This window comes from Azolla caroliniana, unplaced genomic scaffold, assembly GCF_043228905.1.
Source record: "Azolla caroliniana isolate FFs.n. ecotype wild unplaced genomic scaffold, voAzoCaro1.0.p SCAF_20, whole genome shotgun sequence".
Taxonomy (NCBI): Eukaryota; Viridiplantae; Streptophyta; class Polypodiopsida; order Salviniales; family Salviniaceae; genus Azolla; species Azolla caroliniana.
In genome coordinates this window covers 13,219,172-13,237,071 of record NW_028230455.1, presented here as the reverse complement: position 1 = coordinate 13,237,071, position 17,900 = coordinate 13,219,172, and the positions used below count along the sequence as shown (strand labels likewise).

The window sequence follows — 17,900 nt, the reverse complement described above, 5'->3', positions numbered from 1 at the left end:
CCAGTAAATACACAACCAACAATATATACATGTGAATGCATCTAGTAGAAATCTTGCGCAGAGCTAGATATACATACAACAATCTCCCAATATATACATGCAACTAGTGTTACATCCATCCATCTAGTGGAACTTGTGCGCAAAGCTAGATTATACAAACAACCATATGCCAGATTATACATACAACCATATGCCAGATTATACATACAACCATATGCCTGATTATACACACAACCATATGCTTGATTATACACACAACCATATGCCTGATTATACATACAACCAGTGTTACATCGATCCACCCATATGTTAAAACCCGTTCTGAGATGTATGAGGTCTACAACACGCAATTCAGTGTATGCAGGCATCTATCGAGACCCAACCAGAGGACCCGAATGGATGAGATGTAAAACGATCTACATACATATACAATGATACAAATACATAGATACAAGATACATATACACATACACAGATGCAAATATAGATACAGACACATAGATACAGATACATATATAGATACACAGATGCAAATACAAATACAAATACATAGATACACAGATACAGATACATATACAGATAGATAGAGATAGAGATAAAGATACACAGATAGAGATAGAGATACATATACAGATACAGATACGTATCCGCGAGCTTGAGATGAGTTAGCGAATTGAATTGATCGAGAGAGGCAGGCATGTGAATGGGGGCCTCTACTACTACTACTACTACTACTACTACTACATCATTCCCCTCACCCCCCAAAAGAACATCAAAAATCTAGGCGCCAAAAAAGACAAGAAAGAGCTCCCCTGCCTCCCCTGCCTCTCTCTCTTCTCTCTCTCTTCTCCTCTGTTTCTAAACATGGCCATGTGAAAGTCTCCTTCCCCTCTCTCTCTCTCTCTCTCTCTCTTTCTCTGTGTTTTTCCTTGCTCTTCTTCACTTCATTCATTCAGATCTGCCTTCACTTCCCCCCCCCCCCCCCAAAAAAAAAAATCTGCAGAAGAAAACAAAGGGGGAAAATCAGAACAACACTCCTCTAAACTTTATCACCAGATTCTCTCTCACCGTTTCTTCACATTGCCATTTTTTTCTCTTAGACTATCTACACTTCTTCTTCTTCTGCTGCTGCTGCCCTACTTCTTTCTCACCATGCATTTCTCCAAGCTCGATGACTCGCCCATGTTCAGGAAACAGGTGCAATCTGCTTCTCCCCCTCTCATTTGGTACCTCGGAAAATTTGAGCGAGCGAGAGACTTTTGTTATGCTCTTCATCAGAATGCGTAGTTGTTTGTTACGAACGCTGCTAGACCTGTCGAACTTCATCGAATTGCTGCTATTTTATTTTTCAGAATGTGTTTTTTTCTGCATAAATACTATGACCTATCAAATGTCAGGGACAAATGTTGCCATTCTTCACCAGAATGTGTCTTTTGCATGAATGCTAGACCTATCAAGTATCACGCAAATTGTTGTTAGATCAGAATGTCTCCATTCCATGAATGCTAGGCCTATCAAACGTCAGAGAATTGTTGTTATTCTTCGTCAGAACGTGTCTTCCCTATAAAATTGTTGTGAAATTGTTATTCTTTGTTAGAATTTGTCCTTCTCACGAATATCAGGCCTTTCAAATGTCAGAAAACTGTATTTGTTCTTCATCAGAATGTGTATTATATGCAGTACTACGATTCTGATGGGATTCCTCGTTGGCAGAGGAGAAACTTGGAACATCTCATACAGTGTCGCTTATCCTAGACTCATCAAATATTACAAAATTGTTGGTATTTTCCATCATAACGCGTGCTTTTAATAAAGATTAGACCAATCAAGCGTCAGAAAGGTGCAGAACATTGCTGTTAATATTCATCGGACTTTGTCATCCTCACAACAAGTTGTCACTTTTACAAAAATACTAGGCTTATCGAAAATCTGAAAATTTGTTTGTATTTTTATCAGAATGTGCTATTTTATAAAAAAAAAAACTAGACCTATCAAATGTCGGAAAATTGTTGTTATTCCTCATCAAAGTGTGCTTTGCATTCTCTATCATTCTTGATGAAGATACAAATTAGCCATATAAAAGACTCTGTTGTTATGTTATTCATCACCGAAATGTATCTAATCACACTTCATTTTGGAACATTTTTCATAAATGCACAAATGCTAGACCTTGCAAACATTGAACAATTATCATTCTAATCGAAGTGCATCTTAACTCCACTAAACATCACATCTGAGTATGATAAATTTTGATAGATCCATCTTCTAGCATTTGTATGACTGCAGTGACGACTTTCAAGGTATAGAACATGATAGAGTGAATTCTGACACATTTGATGGTTGTTCCATTCGTGTGATTATGGAACATTCTACCTAATTCAGCTTGGTTAATGGCATGTGGAATGGGAAATTCATTCCTTCATCTACCTTATGCCAAGACTTCCATGTGTGTGTCATTTGTGATGATGAATTCTCTGACATCAAAATGACTACACGTCTGAATGAATCGGAATCCACTGATGCATGAAAGATTGAAAACAAAATTTGAAATGTTCAAGGCCTCCAAGAAGCTGGATTTTGTATCATGTTAACAGTGATAGGAAGTCAAGTGACAAAGGAAGAGCAGTAATTATGATAGAATGCAATCATCCCAAATTCATTAAAAATCAGTCTGCATGTCTACAATGACTCAGTGTGGCCCAAACTTTGAAATATCTTAACCCATTGTGCAAACCTTAATTAATTGTACGGCCTTCAGCTCTAGGAACTTAATAATTCCGAGGTTCAGTAGGCTTTCTAGTGATTTTTTTCTTCAGCATGTTTGTCAAAGCCATCCCCTCCAACTTTGGGAATACTCAAAGAATAAATAGACCCAACTCTACTTCTAGGTGGCAATCTTCTGTAGAGGCGTCACTCTCACTGAAGGCCCATTGCAGTAGGCATACATTTGTCATTGAGATCCCAAAAGACTCATTTTAGGAGGAAATTATTAATATCTTTAATAAATAAACTCTTAAAATGTTGTTAATTGGATCAAACATCGTAAATTAAAATGCTGTATCTGAATAAAATGACCTCACTGCATCACATTTATAATAAAGGAAACTCACGCCTTGAAGACTGAAGCTCATGGCTCATGCTGTTTGTTAGATTATGAGTAGAGGTTTCCACAACTTCTTTTCTATGCTTACTATTACAGTACGTTTGATCAAGAAAGACTACATTTTTCATGAATTGATTTGTTTTCTTTATATTCAGCTTCAAGCTCTAGAGGAAACTGCAGATTCATTGAAGGATCGCTGCCTGAAGTTCTATAAAGGTTGCCGGAAATATACGTATGTGCACACCTTGTAAACTTTATTGATTAGCTCCAATTCATGAAGTACTGTGTTATTCTATGTAGGAAGTTTAATTTTCAAACTATTCCCATGTCAACTATGATCTTATGCAGGCATTTCTGTCTGAAGACCACCCTAACCTGGCCATGCCAAAAATACATCTCTCTTCTGAAGGCTCAAAAATGTGTATTTAGCCTAGTGTATGTTGGTGCTATTAAAATGAGCACGTGAGAACAGACCTCTACACTCTAATGTTGTCTCAAGCCCCTTATAACTTCTTGGCTTCTAGGACACCGTATCACTTACATACTTTTGTTTCATGGGGCATGAGGCTAAAGCTTTCCGTAATCATTTGAATCTTAGAAGGAAATAAAACCTGCTTGCACATGAGATATTGTTGTAAATGGGCTGTAAAATTTCTAATACACTTTTGTTATTGATCACCTAGTCCTCCCACTATTTATGTCTATTGTTTCTTGATGACATGTAGCTATTTGTCTTTCATTATCATACTTTATATATGCTTTATCTTTAACGGAAACTACTTTGAAGTAATTAACTCGACATGTAGTTATTTATCTTATCTTCTTCACTTTTTCGTTCATCGTCAGATTTTATACATGCTTCATCTTAAATGGAAACTACTTTGAAGTAATTAACTCGTAATGTGTTTTATATGCATCTTAGGTGATCATGGATATATATTTTTATGCAATTACCACTAGAACCATTTCTTAAGCTTGCAAACTTGGAATGTGTTTCCCCTGTTTCCTATTATACTAGCAAATCTGTCACGACCTCTGTGTATACATGAGAGTGATTTCAACAGCTTACGAACAAAATTATTACATTGATGGGGTACCACTTATGTAGCTTTGTTCGAAAGTTGGATGACTACAAAATGTGCATCCATGAATTCACCTTTATCTTGGTCATGTGATTGGGCTTGAGTAAAATTTGGGAATAATGGCAATCATAATAATCCTTTGTAAACAGGGGAACTATTTACATCCCTGTATTTCACTCAGTGTTGTTTCTCGCAAGTGAATCTTGGCTGCTTCTTTGGCAAGTAAATTAAATTGAACTTTACCATGCATTACAAATCTATGGGAAATGTTTTAGTCTATGCATTGTATCTTTTTTCTAAAGATTGTTCTTTTTTGGCCTTACACAGAGAGGGTCTCGGTGAAGCCTATGATGGGGACATTGGCTTTGCAAGTTCTTTGGAGAGTTTTGGAGGAGGTTTTGATGATCCTATATACACGGCTGTTGGAGGTAACTATTTCGTTGTTAGTTTCAAATTTATCTCCATATTACTGATGCATTCTAAAAATTTTATTGTAATTATTTGTCGAAGGTCTCAGATTTTCTGTGCATCTTTGATCACATAAACCATTACATGGCTTATATATTAGAAACAATGTAGCTTATCATGATTTGTGTGATTTGTTAGATAGTTGATAGTAGTGTTGTTTATCAGTTCATTTTTGCAAGAGAATGGCAGAAATGTTTTTGCAGCAGTAATCACATTGTGGAGTGGATATCATTCTGTATTAGAGAATTATTCTTGTGAGTTTAAGATTGTGGACAACTGATGTCTGCAATCGTTTGAAACTATTCCTTTTGTTCCAGACTTGGGGAAACATGCTTATCATAGTGAGGTGATATTGGTCAGAGTTATGGATGTCTCTAGAGTGTGCATTCCGTATGCTTGTTGAATGATCAATGTTTTCACTTGTCCTTTCAATATAATGATGCTAGTTGCTGATGCTGAATGCAGTCTTATATTGTCTATTATTATTCCTTAACCTACCCATCCTTTCATGAAATTATGTTGTTGCTTATAAAAAATTTGAACTCCTTGTTGGGCCTGGGATGCATTTGCTTTTCTTTTCTATTTTTCTGGTTCTTGCCATTAGTTTATTTTTATATATCATATTGTTTCCTGTTTGTAATGAAATGGAACATCTCTCAGGGTCCGTGACGACAAAATTTGCTATTGCATTGAGGGAGATATCAACGTACAAAGAAATTCTCCGTTCACAGGTGCAGTTCTAGATTTAATGACCATAAACTTATCACTTGTTATGTGAATAAACAAAACTAAAATCTGGTTGGTATGTCCTATATGAGCCTATTGAGCCTTTAGCTAAGAAAGTGTGTGATGAAATTAAAATAATCATGCTATTGAAGACTTTAGTTGAGGCTTCTTTGTATGGAGATATGCATTTAGGATATTCAATTGCAATTTGAGGATGGATTTCAAATCATTAGAATGCAACATTTCCCCGCGAGTATTTCAAACACTATCAAATCAGTCACACAATTATTTTTAACTTAGTCCTCCATCAGCTCCATGGAAAATTCATTGTCACTGAGTGCATTGATTCTTATACCTAGTGCTCAGTTTGTCAGCCTACTTACCAGCATTGTGACCCATCAACTAGGACATCAGCACAGTATTTGGTGGCCAATGGGATCACCACATATGTCTTTTGTTCGTATTGATGAATTTCATTTTTCTCGTAGACTAGACAACGTTTTTAGATGCACAGTCTCTTCTTGGCTCTCAAAGGTCATTTTAATGAGCTCATTTTGTGGAACACTCAATTTTGTCAATTCTCACCCTAAGATTGTTGGTGCTGGAAGAGTTTCCCTCCATCTATGTTGGCTCCTTTGAGTTGTTTCTTAGAGTCCTTGACATTAGTTGTCTATGATTCATCCTTTTAGTTGTCTCTTAGAGTCCTTGACACTCCTGTTTCTTTTAGTTTTTTCGGTTTGTGAACTATTGAGGGAGTCAGTAAGTTGTAAAGTTGCTTGTGATGGACATGTGAAGACTTATCAGATGGAGCACAATTAATTCGTAGAAGGTCAGAGAAGGTAGATAGGTACAGCTGCTGGAAGAGTTTCCCTCCATCTATGTTGGCTCCTTTGAGTTGTTTCTTAGAGTCCTTGACATTAGTTGTCTATGATTCATCCTTTTAGTTGTCTCTTAGAGTCCTTGACACTCCTGTTTCTTTTAGTTTTTTCGGTTTGTGAACTATTGAGGGAGTCAGTAAGTTGTAAAGTTGCTTGTGATGGACATGTGAAGACTTATCAGATGGAGCACAATTAATTCGTAGAAGGTCAGAGAAGGTAGATAGGTACAGCTGCTGGAAGAGTTTCCCTCCATCTATGTTGGCTCCTTTGAGTTGTTTCTTAGAGTCCTTGACATTAGTTGTCTATGATTCATCCTTTTAGTTGTCTCTTAGAGTCCTTGACACTCCTGTTTCTTTTAGTTTTTTCGGTTTGTGAACTATTGAGGGAGTCAGTAAGTTGTAAAGTTGCTTGTGATGGACATGTGAAGACTTATCAGATGGAGCACAATTAATTCGTAGAAGGTCAGAGAAGGTAGATAGGTACAGCTTCTGTTGAGGCTGGGAAAGAATTTCAGAGAAGTAGACAGGAAACCAACAAGCAGAGTGAGTTTAGAGTTCTCCCTTTATGAATGGGCTGGTGGGATGGGAATGTGGTCACAACTATATAAGGATCTGTAGAGAAAGATTGAGGGCAGAGAATGCAATGAGCTTTCTAGTGCACATCATGAAGTGTGTCAAAAACTACTTTATGTCTGGTTCATTTAAAAAATTTCCTCACTTCTGTTGTTATGAACTTGGAAAATGGAAATGCTTGTTTTGAAATTGAAATGGTAGACAGAGATGTCGGAAAAGTTTCAGATTGGTTTCTAGAGTATCATAGAGTGTTTCACTACATCAAATCTTCAACAACATGATATGTAGAGTAGATTTGTTGAGCGTACCTATCATGTTAATGCTAGAGGTTGAAATTGATTATGACAGACTTTTTGTCTGCTAGTGTCTCAAATCTTTTGGATTTCTGGGCAAAGCTAGAGCCAGGGTCTCAGTAAAAAGATACAAGAGACACATATTGGCATGAAAAGTTAATCTCCAATCCATATGGTGTATGGCTTTTTAGGGTGTTTCATGATAAGTCCTAACAATAGGCGTAGCCAATGTTTTGTGAAGTTTATTATTCTACTAGTAGACTATTATGTTCCATAGAAAATGGAGCCTAAAAGTTGATGCATTTATAAATCTCTTGTTTAACCCATCATAGCTTTATAAACTACATGGCATATGAAGCCAAAATGATTCTTTCAACTTACACGACTCAACTTTTAGGTGGAGCTTAATCTTAATGAGCAGTTGATTCAATTCGCAAGCATCGATCTTCAAGATATCAAGGTATATCATGTTGTTTCTGCTAATAATAGTCATTAAATATGAATGCAACTCTTTTTTGGTATTTGCATCATTGAATTTTTGAGAATTACAATTACCTGGACTGCTTCATCAATTTGTAAACTGACCTAAATATCAAGGGTATATAATGTTGCTGCTGCTTATCATAGTTATTAAATATGAATGCTGCTCTTTTATTAGAATTTGCATCATTGAAATTTGATTTAATGAATGAGGTGAGAGGTACAATCACCTAGACTGCTTCATCAATGGAACAGTTCTACCTCTCTTCTCCAGCAGTTACATTTTGTTGTTATAATGCTGGAAAATCATAACTTATGTATCCATTTGCTACAGTATCACTAGCTTTTACAAATTAGGTTGAGCAAAGCCCCTATTCGTTGTGCAAAGAATGTGTTTGAAGTGTCCACAGAAGACAACCTGTGACTTATTTGTCATACCTTACTCATTTTTTTCCAATACGTATGATCTACTATTTGAATGGGTGATATTTATCTTGTCAACTTGGAGTACAAGTTTTGTCATTAAAGCAATATTTTATCTTCAAATAATTTGAAACTGAAAATGAACTCATAGATAATGGTGTTTTCTAGTTGCTCTGCTATAGTATGCTGTAAAAGGTTTTCTTGGTAGGCTATCCCATTTTTTATAGATTTGAGAAGCAAGAACAGAAAAGGTTGCCTCCCTCTTAGTGATTTTGTTTCAAATACTAGAAACGGTTCCAGAAAACATTATGCTAGGATATTTGTGAGGTGCTGTATGTAAATATTCCATCCTTCTTTTTTGGTGGTTGTATTCCTGTAATTTGCAAGAATTATCTCAATATTTGCTGTTTAATTTAACATCTAGTGTGTTTTATGGATTTAGAACTTAACAAAGGCTTAAAAATGCGATTTATTCTTAATGTCGATATTATTCTTAACGTTGGTATTTATCTTTTCAACATCTTGAATTAATCTCATGCCACTTGTCAGGACTTACATTGTGTGTGTGAGGGTCCCTTTCCAGGGTGTGCATGATTGCTATGTCCAAAATATTTTCTGTCTTTCTTTTGTTTACATGGGCCTGAAGCGCCAATGGATATGAACTCATTTACTTGACTTCCAAGCGTAATTTGTCATTATTTCACTTTGCTTTTTAACATGCTTTCAAGCCTGGACTTGAAATTCACAGGAAGTTCGTAAACGATTTGACAAAGCAAGTTTGCATTATGATCAGGTTTGTCTATGCTAAATGTGTGCAAGTCAAAACCTTTGGATGGTCTGATATTGAGAAAACTAATACTAACATGCCATAATTGAAAACGAATACCTGAATTGTTGCAGTCAAGAGAGAAGTTTCTCTCTCTGAAGAAAGGGACAAAAGTTGATGTGGTTTCAGAGATTGAGGAGGTAGTGCAATTGTTATTTTAAGCCCTAAACTTGGGATGGTTTCTGGTGTAGTTTCCTTGTGCTATTTTCCTAATAATGATCTTTTAATTAGGAACTCCGAAATTCTAGGTCAGCATTTGAACAAGCAAGATTCAACCTAGTAAGATGGTCCTTTATGCTTTTCGATGCATGAACTTATCAATTGTGTTTAATTTCTCCTTCACTAAATAACTGCAGGTTACTTGCTTATCAAACATTGAAGCCAAAAAGAAGTTTGAATTTTTGGAGTCTGTGAGTGGAGCTATGGATGCTCACCTACGTTACTTTAAGCAGGTTATGATCCCCCATGCTAATTAGTTTTCAGCATTTTATTCCACAAGTATGATGATCTTGTGAATGTCATATGTTAGGGCTATGAACTACTTCATCAGATGGAACCGTATATTCATGAGGTCAGTAGGTATGTTTGTTGTATATGGAACTGTATAAATGTGCTTCCATAATGCACCAACTCATCCTTTTAGGCCACAGGTTTCAACATATGCCCAACAGTGCCGAGAACAAGCTACATATGAGCAAGCAGCATTGGCAGAACGAATGCAAGATTTTAGGCAGCAGATGGAACGGGACAATCAAAGGTCTTTTAGTGACATAGAAGCTTCACCTAGTGGAGATGGTATACATGCAGTTGGGAGAAGCTCCCACAAAATGATTGAAGCTATAATGCAATCAACATCCAACGGAAAGGTTATACTTCTGTTGACAGGGCATATTCACGTTTGTTAATTTTGATTTGAACTGGAGAATTCATATTGAAAGCCAGTGAAGGACTGTTTCTTTTGTCTAGTACCCCTTATTTTGGCTTACAGTATGAGGTAGTTATAGATCTACATTAAACTGTTTTTCTATAGATTGCAAATATATCTGACCATTTCCATCATCAACTAATATTCAATCTGCAGTAATAGCTGATGGTCTGTTTGGTTCATTGATGTAGGATTTATGTCAAGCTATACTTATTGATCACTCAACTATTGAACTATAGGTTGCCATTACATATGGCTTATATGCACAAAGGAAATAACAGAGATGATAGATAAAGGTTCTACTGTTTCAAACCATGCTCTATAAAAATTGGGATATTTATAACATTCAGGAATATTGTTTGCAGCCATCCTTCAGATGTACATGTGTGTCTGTATATAGGCACACATACAAGAACAAATATATTAGCGTCTTTAAGAGGCCAAAATGGCCTCTAAGACCAAACAAGAGAGTACATCTTAAAATGTTTTCTTGTCTCTGAGAACAACCAACCAAAATAAATGTAACTAAGTAAAAAAGTACTAGAAGTATAAATAGAAATAGAATAAGACTTGATTAAAGAATCTTGTCATCTATACATGTAAGATACTCTAGCATAGCTTGATGGAGAATGGAGATGTGTCCACAATAAATGGAACCAAGTAAAAAAGTAACTAGAAGTATAAATAGAAATAGAATAAGACTTGATTAAAGAATCTCATCATCTATACATATAAGATACTCTCAAGTCAGATAGATTGTAATTTTTTGTCGTCGAAAGTTCTGATGGAGAATGGAGATGTCTCCAAAATAAATGTAACTAAGTAAAAAAGTAAGTAGAAGTATAAACAGAAATAGAATAAGACTTGATTAAAGAGTCTCGTCATCTATACATGTAAGATACTCTCAAGTCAGATAGATTGTAATTTTTTGTCGTCGAAAGTTCTCTAGCATAGGTTGATGGAGAATAGAGATGTCTCCAAATCTAAGAAAGCATCTGTAATGGCAGGAGATACTGACCTTTATTGGTCAATGAGAAGGGTGGTGAGAACGTGGTTCACAAGGCCAGGGAATACATGAATGGGAAATTACTATTGCCCTATCTATTGTAACCGCTATGCAGTGTCCTGGTTGAGAGCCCATTTGTGTAGCCCTTGCTTGACTTGTAGCATGACTAGGAGTAATGGGGCAAAGGAATCATCTGATTGTTTTTTGTTGATGAGTTTGTGTGGCTGTATTGTTGTCCTTCAACAACTTCTCCCAGTGTCTCTTAGAGTTCTAGAAAGAAAAGCCCAATGCATCCTTGGTCGTCATTTCATTACCTTGTGTGGTAGACAAATCCTTGCTCAAAGAGGCAATGGTATCTCCCTCTTATTTCATAAAAGCAGTACAGTAACAACATAGTATTCTTCAGGTTCCTCTCCTTGATGACACAATTGGCAAATTCTTCCTTCCAGAGGTATTTGTGCATATCTGCCAGCTTCAATCTCTAACAGATGTAAAGAAGTTTGCAGCTGCGATATCACACTGCGCAATGTGTACAATAGATGTATGTTCATGTAAGAGGGCCTGATCAATCCATCCTCTGATATGTTACATTTAGGTATGTAGGTATGTGTAGGATCATTTGTATGCCTCCTTTTCCTCTTCCAAGTAGAACTCTGGTTCTAATCTCTTTTACCATGCTTGTGTGGTGCTAAACACCATCACTTTAGCTTACGTTTATGTCACAAAACCTTTGTCTGTAGTGAATACTATTAAGGCATTTAGGTGTCTTTGTAATCCTTCTGAAGTATCAGAGATTAGCACAATATAATCAGATAGTAACATTTTTTGTGAGGACAAAATGGCCTATGAGAACAAGAAACTTTCCAAGGTACCAGATAATGTTGTTAGATAGGCACCTAGCATTCTGCACTCAAAATGAACTAAAACATTTTCCTTCAAAACATCTTCAACATGAGCTGATCTGAAATAGAGAGGTCTCCGAAGCAACGGAAGCACCTTTAGTGTCTTCAGGTTTCGGGTTTGTGTGAAATACAGGATGTCCATTTTTTAAAACTTGTTTATGGTTAATTTCTGTGAACTACTAATACAATTCATGTAACCTATGTATGCGTGCATAACACCACACTTGAAATGGAATTCCTTCCATGCATAATGATATTGTGTTTCCTATTTTAGCTCTGGACCTCACTGTAAACAACCAAACAGTCTTCTTTCAGGAACAATTGAAGCGACGGCTGCATTTCTTTTATTTTATATAAAATTTAAGATTATTGTGTTTCTGAGTGGCTGGATAATACTCTCCGAAAGCACATAATTGAATGAGGTTGTTCAAAGAGGCTATGGTGAATGAGAACTTCTAGACTGCATTGTGCTGATATGTGATTTTGGATTTTGTAGTGTTAAAAGTACTTCCCACAATTCCAGATTTTTTGATGTAGATATGTGTACCTAAGTAACACCATAATTAATGATTTAATTATCATAGACACTCTTCCTTCACATCAACCTTTCCATATTGGATCATTCCATGATGAATATTTCAGAGCACAACAATTTAAATTCCTGTACTCAGGCACCACCAACCTGATTGGTGCCGGTTACTCATGCTCACATTTTCAAACTGTTAAGTTTCAGGAAGCTAGAGTACAAATATGTTTTCTCTCCGTTAAATAAACTGTTATAATCTCTGTTTCTTTCTTTTAGAAATATTAAAAACATTTGGTCTGTAGATTTACAAGATCTCTTGTTCAACAGATAGAAATTACATCTATGATCTCTGCAATACAGGTTCAAACTATTAAGCAGGGTTACCTCTTGAAACGTTCTTCAAGTTTGCGTGGAGACTGGAAGCGAAGGTTTTTCGTGTTGGACAGTCGAGGAAGATTATACTACTACCACAAACATTGGGGAAGTTCGATGGTGAGTAAATATTTCCTTCTGTAATATTTCTGCCAATATAAAAAAAAAACGATTTTCTTTGAGAGGAAAAATGGAAATAGGCCTTGAATGCATTTTTGAGATTATCTGTTTTACTTACTCACGAGTGGTCTCCTGATATCAAAGATGTTTTACAGGGGGGTGCAGCCCAAGAGAAAGGCCATAGTCGCGGCCCTGAGCATAACGGCATACTGAGTCGGTTTCGTTCTTCCCATCACGTGTCCCCACAGGCAGATAAGGTTGTGTTACATCACACTGTCAACTTGCTTACTGCAACCATCAAGCTTGATGCTGAACAAACAGACTTACGATTCTGCTTTAGAATTATTTCCCCTTCAAAGAACTATTCCCTTCAGGTACTTTATCCTGTTGGTTTTTTGTAAGTTGATTATTTTGCACTAATCTTTCCTAATTTCAATCACTTCTCAACACAATAGGCTGAGAGTGCTATTGATCGAATGGATTGGATAGACAAAATAACTGGAGTCATTGCATCCTTATTGAATTCTCAGAGTTCTGACCAGGTTCAAATACAGTTTTATCCATGTTGATTATTCTATATTTTCTTATTTATTTCTATCTTATAAAGAAGGAACATTTATGCAGACAAGTTACAGTAATAGGCTGCTAGATAGTCCTGTAAGAAGCAGTTATCGCTGTACAGGGAGTGACTGCAGTTCTCTTAGTAGCTCATGTGAATTAGATCCAACATTTTGGGATGAATCACGAGGTCCTAGACCTCACTTTCGAAATCCCCGTGACAGGCCTACACGAGGTCTTTTTCCCCCATCAGGTGAACAGGTGGAACGACCCATAGATGTACTGAGATGTGTTCCCGGCAATGAAGTTTGTGCTGATTGTAATTCATCTGACCCAGATTGGGCATCCCTCAATCTGGGGATATTATTATGCATCGAGTGTTCTGGTGTTCATCGTAATTTGGGGGTTCATATTTCCAAGGTAAATTTATATCCTCCTTTTATTATTGATATGATGGAAAGATACATGTGAAATTTGGTCTCTAAATTATAATGAACTGAAGATGTTAATCCTGGTAATGTTTTTTCTCCACTTAAAAGTAACTGTCCAGTAATTATTATTAACTGGATATAACCTGTTCTTCTGTAGATTGCTTGCCTCAGATTGGTCAAAACCTAATCCCGCGGTAAAGACCTACTGGTTGCGTGTGAGGCTAAAAAAGTTACATTTGGGATCTTGTAGCTACCTCCATGTCCATTCAAAGTCCACACGATTTATGGGATAGGGTCGAATAACATGGGTCAGCCTGCAGGCATGTGTAACTTGACCGAAGCCTATGAGTAGGTGAGGTTCATGGACTGCTGTATTTGGAAGCAAGGACAAAGCTAGGAATTTGACTGATAATGGAATTCTGCAAGCAGAAATATGGACTCGAACCCTCAACTTCATCCTTGGCAAGGATATACTCTACCATTACGATATTTTCTCCAGCGGAACCAGAGCCGAGTGCAGTTCTTCCCCCATAGGGAAAGCACTATAGCTTTTGGAGGAAAAACCACAAATAAGACTTCATTGCGGTTCCCGTGGAACTATTGACTTGAGACTTTGATGACTCATTGATATGTCCATACCTGGAGAGATTTGAACTATTCCGGATTCAAAGTTTGGTGCTCGAGTTACATGCACAAGTTGACCTTATAGACCAAACAGAGGCTAGTAAAATCTAACACAATGCCTAGAAGGTCGTAAGATGAGACCAGATTTTGCCTGGAAAATGAATGTAAAGCATTGAAGGAGCGTTTCTTAGTTGCTGGCTTCTGTAAGAGGCTTGAGTGTGATGAGCATGGGAACTACCTCTTTGGAAGGTGTGGTAATTCTCTGATGGGGCTGCCCAAAACTGAAACAATGTATAAAGGAAAATGGTCTGGTTTTAGTGCACTCAAGCCTAGAAATGAGAATCTCTATAAGATGTAAATTTTGTGGCAACAAAAATATTGATAAAATCTCTGATGATTTATGAGAAGGTTGTGGGCCTCTTAATGTACTTTAACCACTACCTAGTTACGTAGGGCAGTTATATGGTTTAGGTACAATTTAATTTATTTTTATTTTACTATACATTCTTTTATATTCACATGGATGGAACTTTTGGTGTCATAAGTCACCTTGCCTCCTAGCTCTAAGCAGCATGCCAGACAGTTTTGGTGTTGCTTACTTTTTACATGAATTTTATTTTTGTAGATAACCTACTTCAAGAATTTCAGAGGTTGCTAATTTGTATTCATGATGTTTTTATGGTTAATGAAGTTATAGGCTGATGTTGTAATCTTGTAGCTTCATATTTGATGGATTATATCCTTTTACAAACTTCTAGATTATTATTTTTATTCCAACAAAATGCAAACACTTCTAAGATCTGAAACCTTATTTAGTGCATGTTGAGATCGATCAGTCTTTGTGTATCTTGATCGTTATTTTTATCATGTAAAAACGCAAATGCTCCTAAGATTCTGAAACTTTGTTTAGTGCATATTTAGGTCAGCCTTTGAATAACTGCATTAATGAAGATGATTATTGGTGAGAGATGTCCTTTTATTAATGTATGGTCATTCAACACTTACTGATTTACTGACATTATATATAAATTGAATTCTGTTTGTTAACATATGGTTTATAGGTGCGCTCATTGACTCTGGATGTGAAGGTTTGGGAGTCATCAGTCATATCCCTCTTTCAATCTCTTGGAAACAATTTTTGCAATTCCGTCTGGGAGGAGCTGATTTCTGAACATCAAGATGAATCAAGAACGCTGAATGACTGTGGTGATGTGGAGTAAGTTCCAAAATTCTAATATTGGTAACAACAAACACAGATTCAATTCTAAAATTTCGTATGAGAATAGATTAATAATGATGCATACCTTTTGCAAACTTGGTTCTTTCATATTTTCTTAGTCCTTTTGTACCTATATTTTAGGTAAACCCTCAAGTTGTACTTTTACAAGAATCACAGTGACATGGTGTTGCCTGATGTCTAGAACAAATCTGTGAACTTTCTTATTCTTATTTCTTGAATGTATCACAGGTTTAGCCCAAGCTGGGCAGTGCGTATAATGTCCTTTTCCATGCAATGACTGATCCATAATATATGAAGAAACATATTCTCTTTCAGGGTTTTCTCGAAACCACATTCCTAAATCCCAATGAGAACTTCGCAAAATGTCTCTTGCATACATAACTGGCAAAAGTCCATGGTTGAGACTTGCTGGTGTATTTGTCTATTCCTGTTCATGTGAAAACCATGTTTGTGTGATGCTTTACATGTTGTGAAATGCATCATTGAAATACATGGTGCTGCCATATATCTATTCTCTTTGATGTAGAAAATTTAGCTTTTGAAGTGTCCAATGTCTGCAGATTTGAGTCATTGATATTAAAAAGGAAGCCAGTACCACGAGATTCCTTTGTGGTCAAGGAACGATATATCCAATCCAAGGTACGAAATTGTTTGTTCCCTTCAAAATTCTCTATATCTGCATTATTAAGAACATTACTATATTTTCATGCAGTATGTGGAGAAACTGTTTACTTCAAAATCAGACAATGAATTTGATCTATCTGCAGCTCCTTGTAAGATATGGAATGCAGTTAAAACGTGTAACAAGAAGCTTGTATACCGCCTGCTTGTATGTTCTGGTGCCGATGCAAATACTACATATGACCGAGCAATGGAAGGAAATGCATCAGCTCATATGTCTAACAATATCTCAAGAACTCAAGAAATAATAATATCAGGTTTTTCCAGTTCATCCAGTGCTGCTATAAGAGATGAGAAGTCATTTCATTCTGGTGAAATAGTCCCTTCTTTAAAATTAGATCACAGCTCAAGCCCTGATGTTGACGGATCAACTTTACTTCATTTAGCATGCCAAAGTGGCGATATAGCCATGGTTGAACTTCTAATTCAGTACGGAGCTCATGTAAATGCTGTTGATAGTTCAGGTCAAACACCCTTACATCGATGTGCTTTGCATGCAAGAACTGCATGTGCAAAGCTTCTGCTTTCAAGGTCTGTTACTCTGAGCTTGGTTATGTTGATGCACATGCTTTCAGATCTCTTTCAACTAATGCGTGTACTTTAGAAAAGTGTTTTCAAAGATCGTTCTAACATTGTAAATGATTGAATAGTGGGATTCACTCTTCTTGACCACAAGCCTTTTCACTTAATGAGTTTCAATTTTAAGTTTGAATTTTATGCTTACTGCTCCGTTATTTTTAGGGTTTACTGTTTCAGAGCCATGATCTGTGTGCTTAAAAGTAGTCACTGGTAATGTTTTCTGATGGTTAAAAATTTTGGTTGATTTTACAGAGGTGCAGCTAGTACAATTGTAGATAAGCTGGGTAAAACAGCACTTCAAGCAGCAATGGAGGATTCTAACAGAGATAATGAACTCCTTGCCCTACTATCATAGCAATCATGCTAAAGCAAAATCTGTTGCCAAAGTTTTATCATTTCATAAGGGAATTGTGTAGCTAAGTGGCCACTGAAAAGGACTGATTCATAAAAATATATCCGGGGATGATGCGATTTGGTGGATTGTCCATCATAAAAGCTGCATTATTGTAAAGTTCTGAGACTCTTGTTCATTTAAATATTTTGTCAAATTCAATTTTCCTTGTGTAGGTGATTGACATTGGTAATTCCCTCATGTTACTAAATTTGTCTAGTCAAAATATCATTTTCATCCCTTTCGAGTTCCAAATATGTATTTAGAATTAGTGTCAAGATAATCTCACAAGATCTCACTGAGTAGATGTCTGACATTCATCATGAATGGGGAAATGGGTTTTGCATGTTTTACAGATCAAACAGTCCGATGGAGTCTTAGGTATTTCAGTGTTATCAATAACAGTCTGATTTCCTCTCGAATTTGGTGAAACCACTGAGTGCATCTTATGCCTATGTCTATAAAAAAAAGATGCAAACTAAGACATACTAACAAAACTGTGAACAAAATCTAAATAATGATGTGACTTGATTGTTTGAAGGACAATAACAGTAGAGCAACATGCTAATCTACTCGTATGGTTGCCTTAGTCTATGGGTGATATTAAATCAATGGTAGTAGTTTGATGTGTCAAGAACTGAATTAGTTGATTGAGAGCGAGAGAGAGAGAGCAAATGGGGTGGCAATTTCATCT

At 36.4% G+C, this 17,900-nt stretch overlaps 1 protein-coding gene and 1 long non-coding RNA gene across 2 annotated transcripts; one reads left to right on the top strand and one right to left on the bottom strand.

The window, feature by feature from the left end:
- Positions 1–1,081: 1,081 nt before the first annotated feature.
- On the top strand, positions 1,082–17,380 carry LOC147851111 (ADP-ribosylation factor GTPase-activating protein AGD3-like). Its single transcript, XM_087335423.1, has 19 exons — positions 1,082–1,197; positions 3,259–3,335; positions 4,513–4,613; positions 5,314–5,384; positions 7,520–7,582; positions 8,774–8,818; positions 8,926–8,991; positions 9,083–9,130; positions 9,208–9,303; positions 9,381–9,422; positions 9,502–9,717; positions 12,571–12,702; positions 12,858–13,076; positions 13,158–13,244; positions 13,327–13,680; positions 15,377–15,531; positions 16,116–16,194; positions 16,268–16,767; positions 17,068–17,380. The coding sequence occupies exons 1-19, from the start codon at positions 1,153–1,155 to the stop codon at positions 17,168–17,170; spliced, it is 2,499 nt and encodes an 832-aa protein (XP_087191549.1). The 5' UTR covers positions 1,082–1,152; the 3' UTR covers positions 17,171–17,380.
- On the bottom strand, positions 15,684–15,964 carry LOC147851112 (uncharacterized). Its single transcript, XR_015531579.1, has 2 exons — positions 15,888–15,964; positions 15,684–15,832 (listed from the first exon to the last, which is right to left on the bottom strand). It is a non-coding gene; the product is annotated as an uncharacterized LOC147851112 (long non-coding RNA).
- Positions 17,381–17,900: the final 520 nt, after the last annotated feature.

Excerpts from the sequence above, each read along its gene's own strand:
- LOC147851111 (XM_087335423.1), top strand. The coding sequence starts at position 1,153 with ATGCATTTCTCCAAGCTCGATGACTCGCCCATGTTCAGGAAACAG. Across the intron at positions 1,198-3,258 it reads CGCCCATGTTCAGGAAACAG|CTTCAAGCTCTAGAGGAAAC; the intron begins GTGCAATCTGCT and ends CTTTATATTCAG. Across the intron at positions 4,614-5,313 it reads TATATACACGGCTGTTGGAG|GGTCCGTGACGACAAAATTT; the intron begins GTAACTATTTCG and ends AACATCTCTCAG.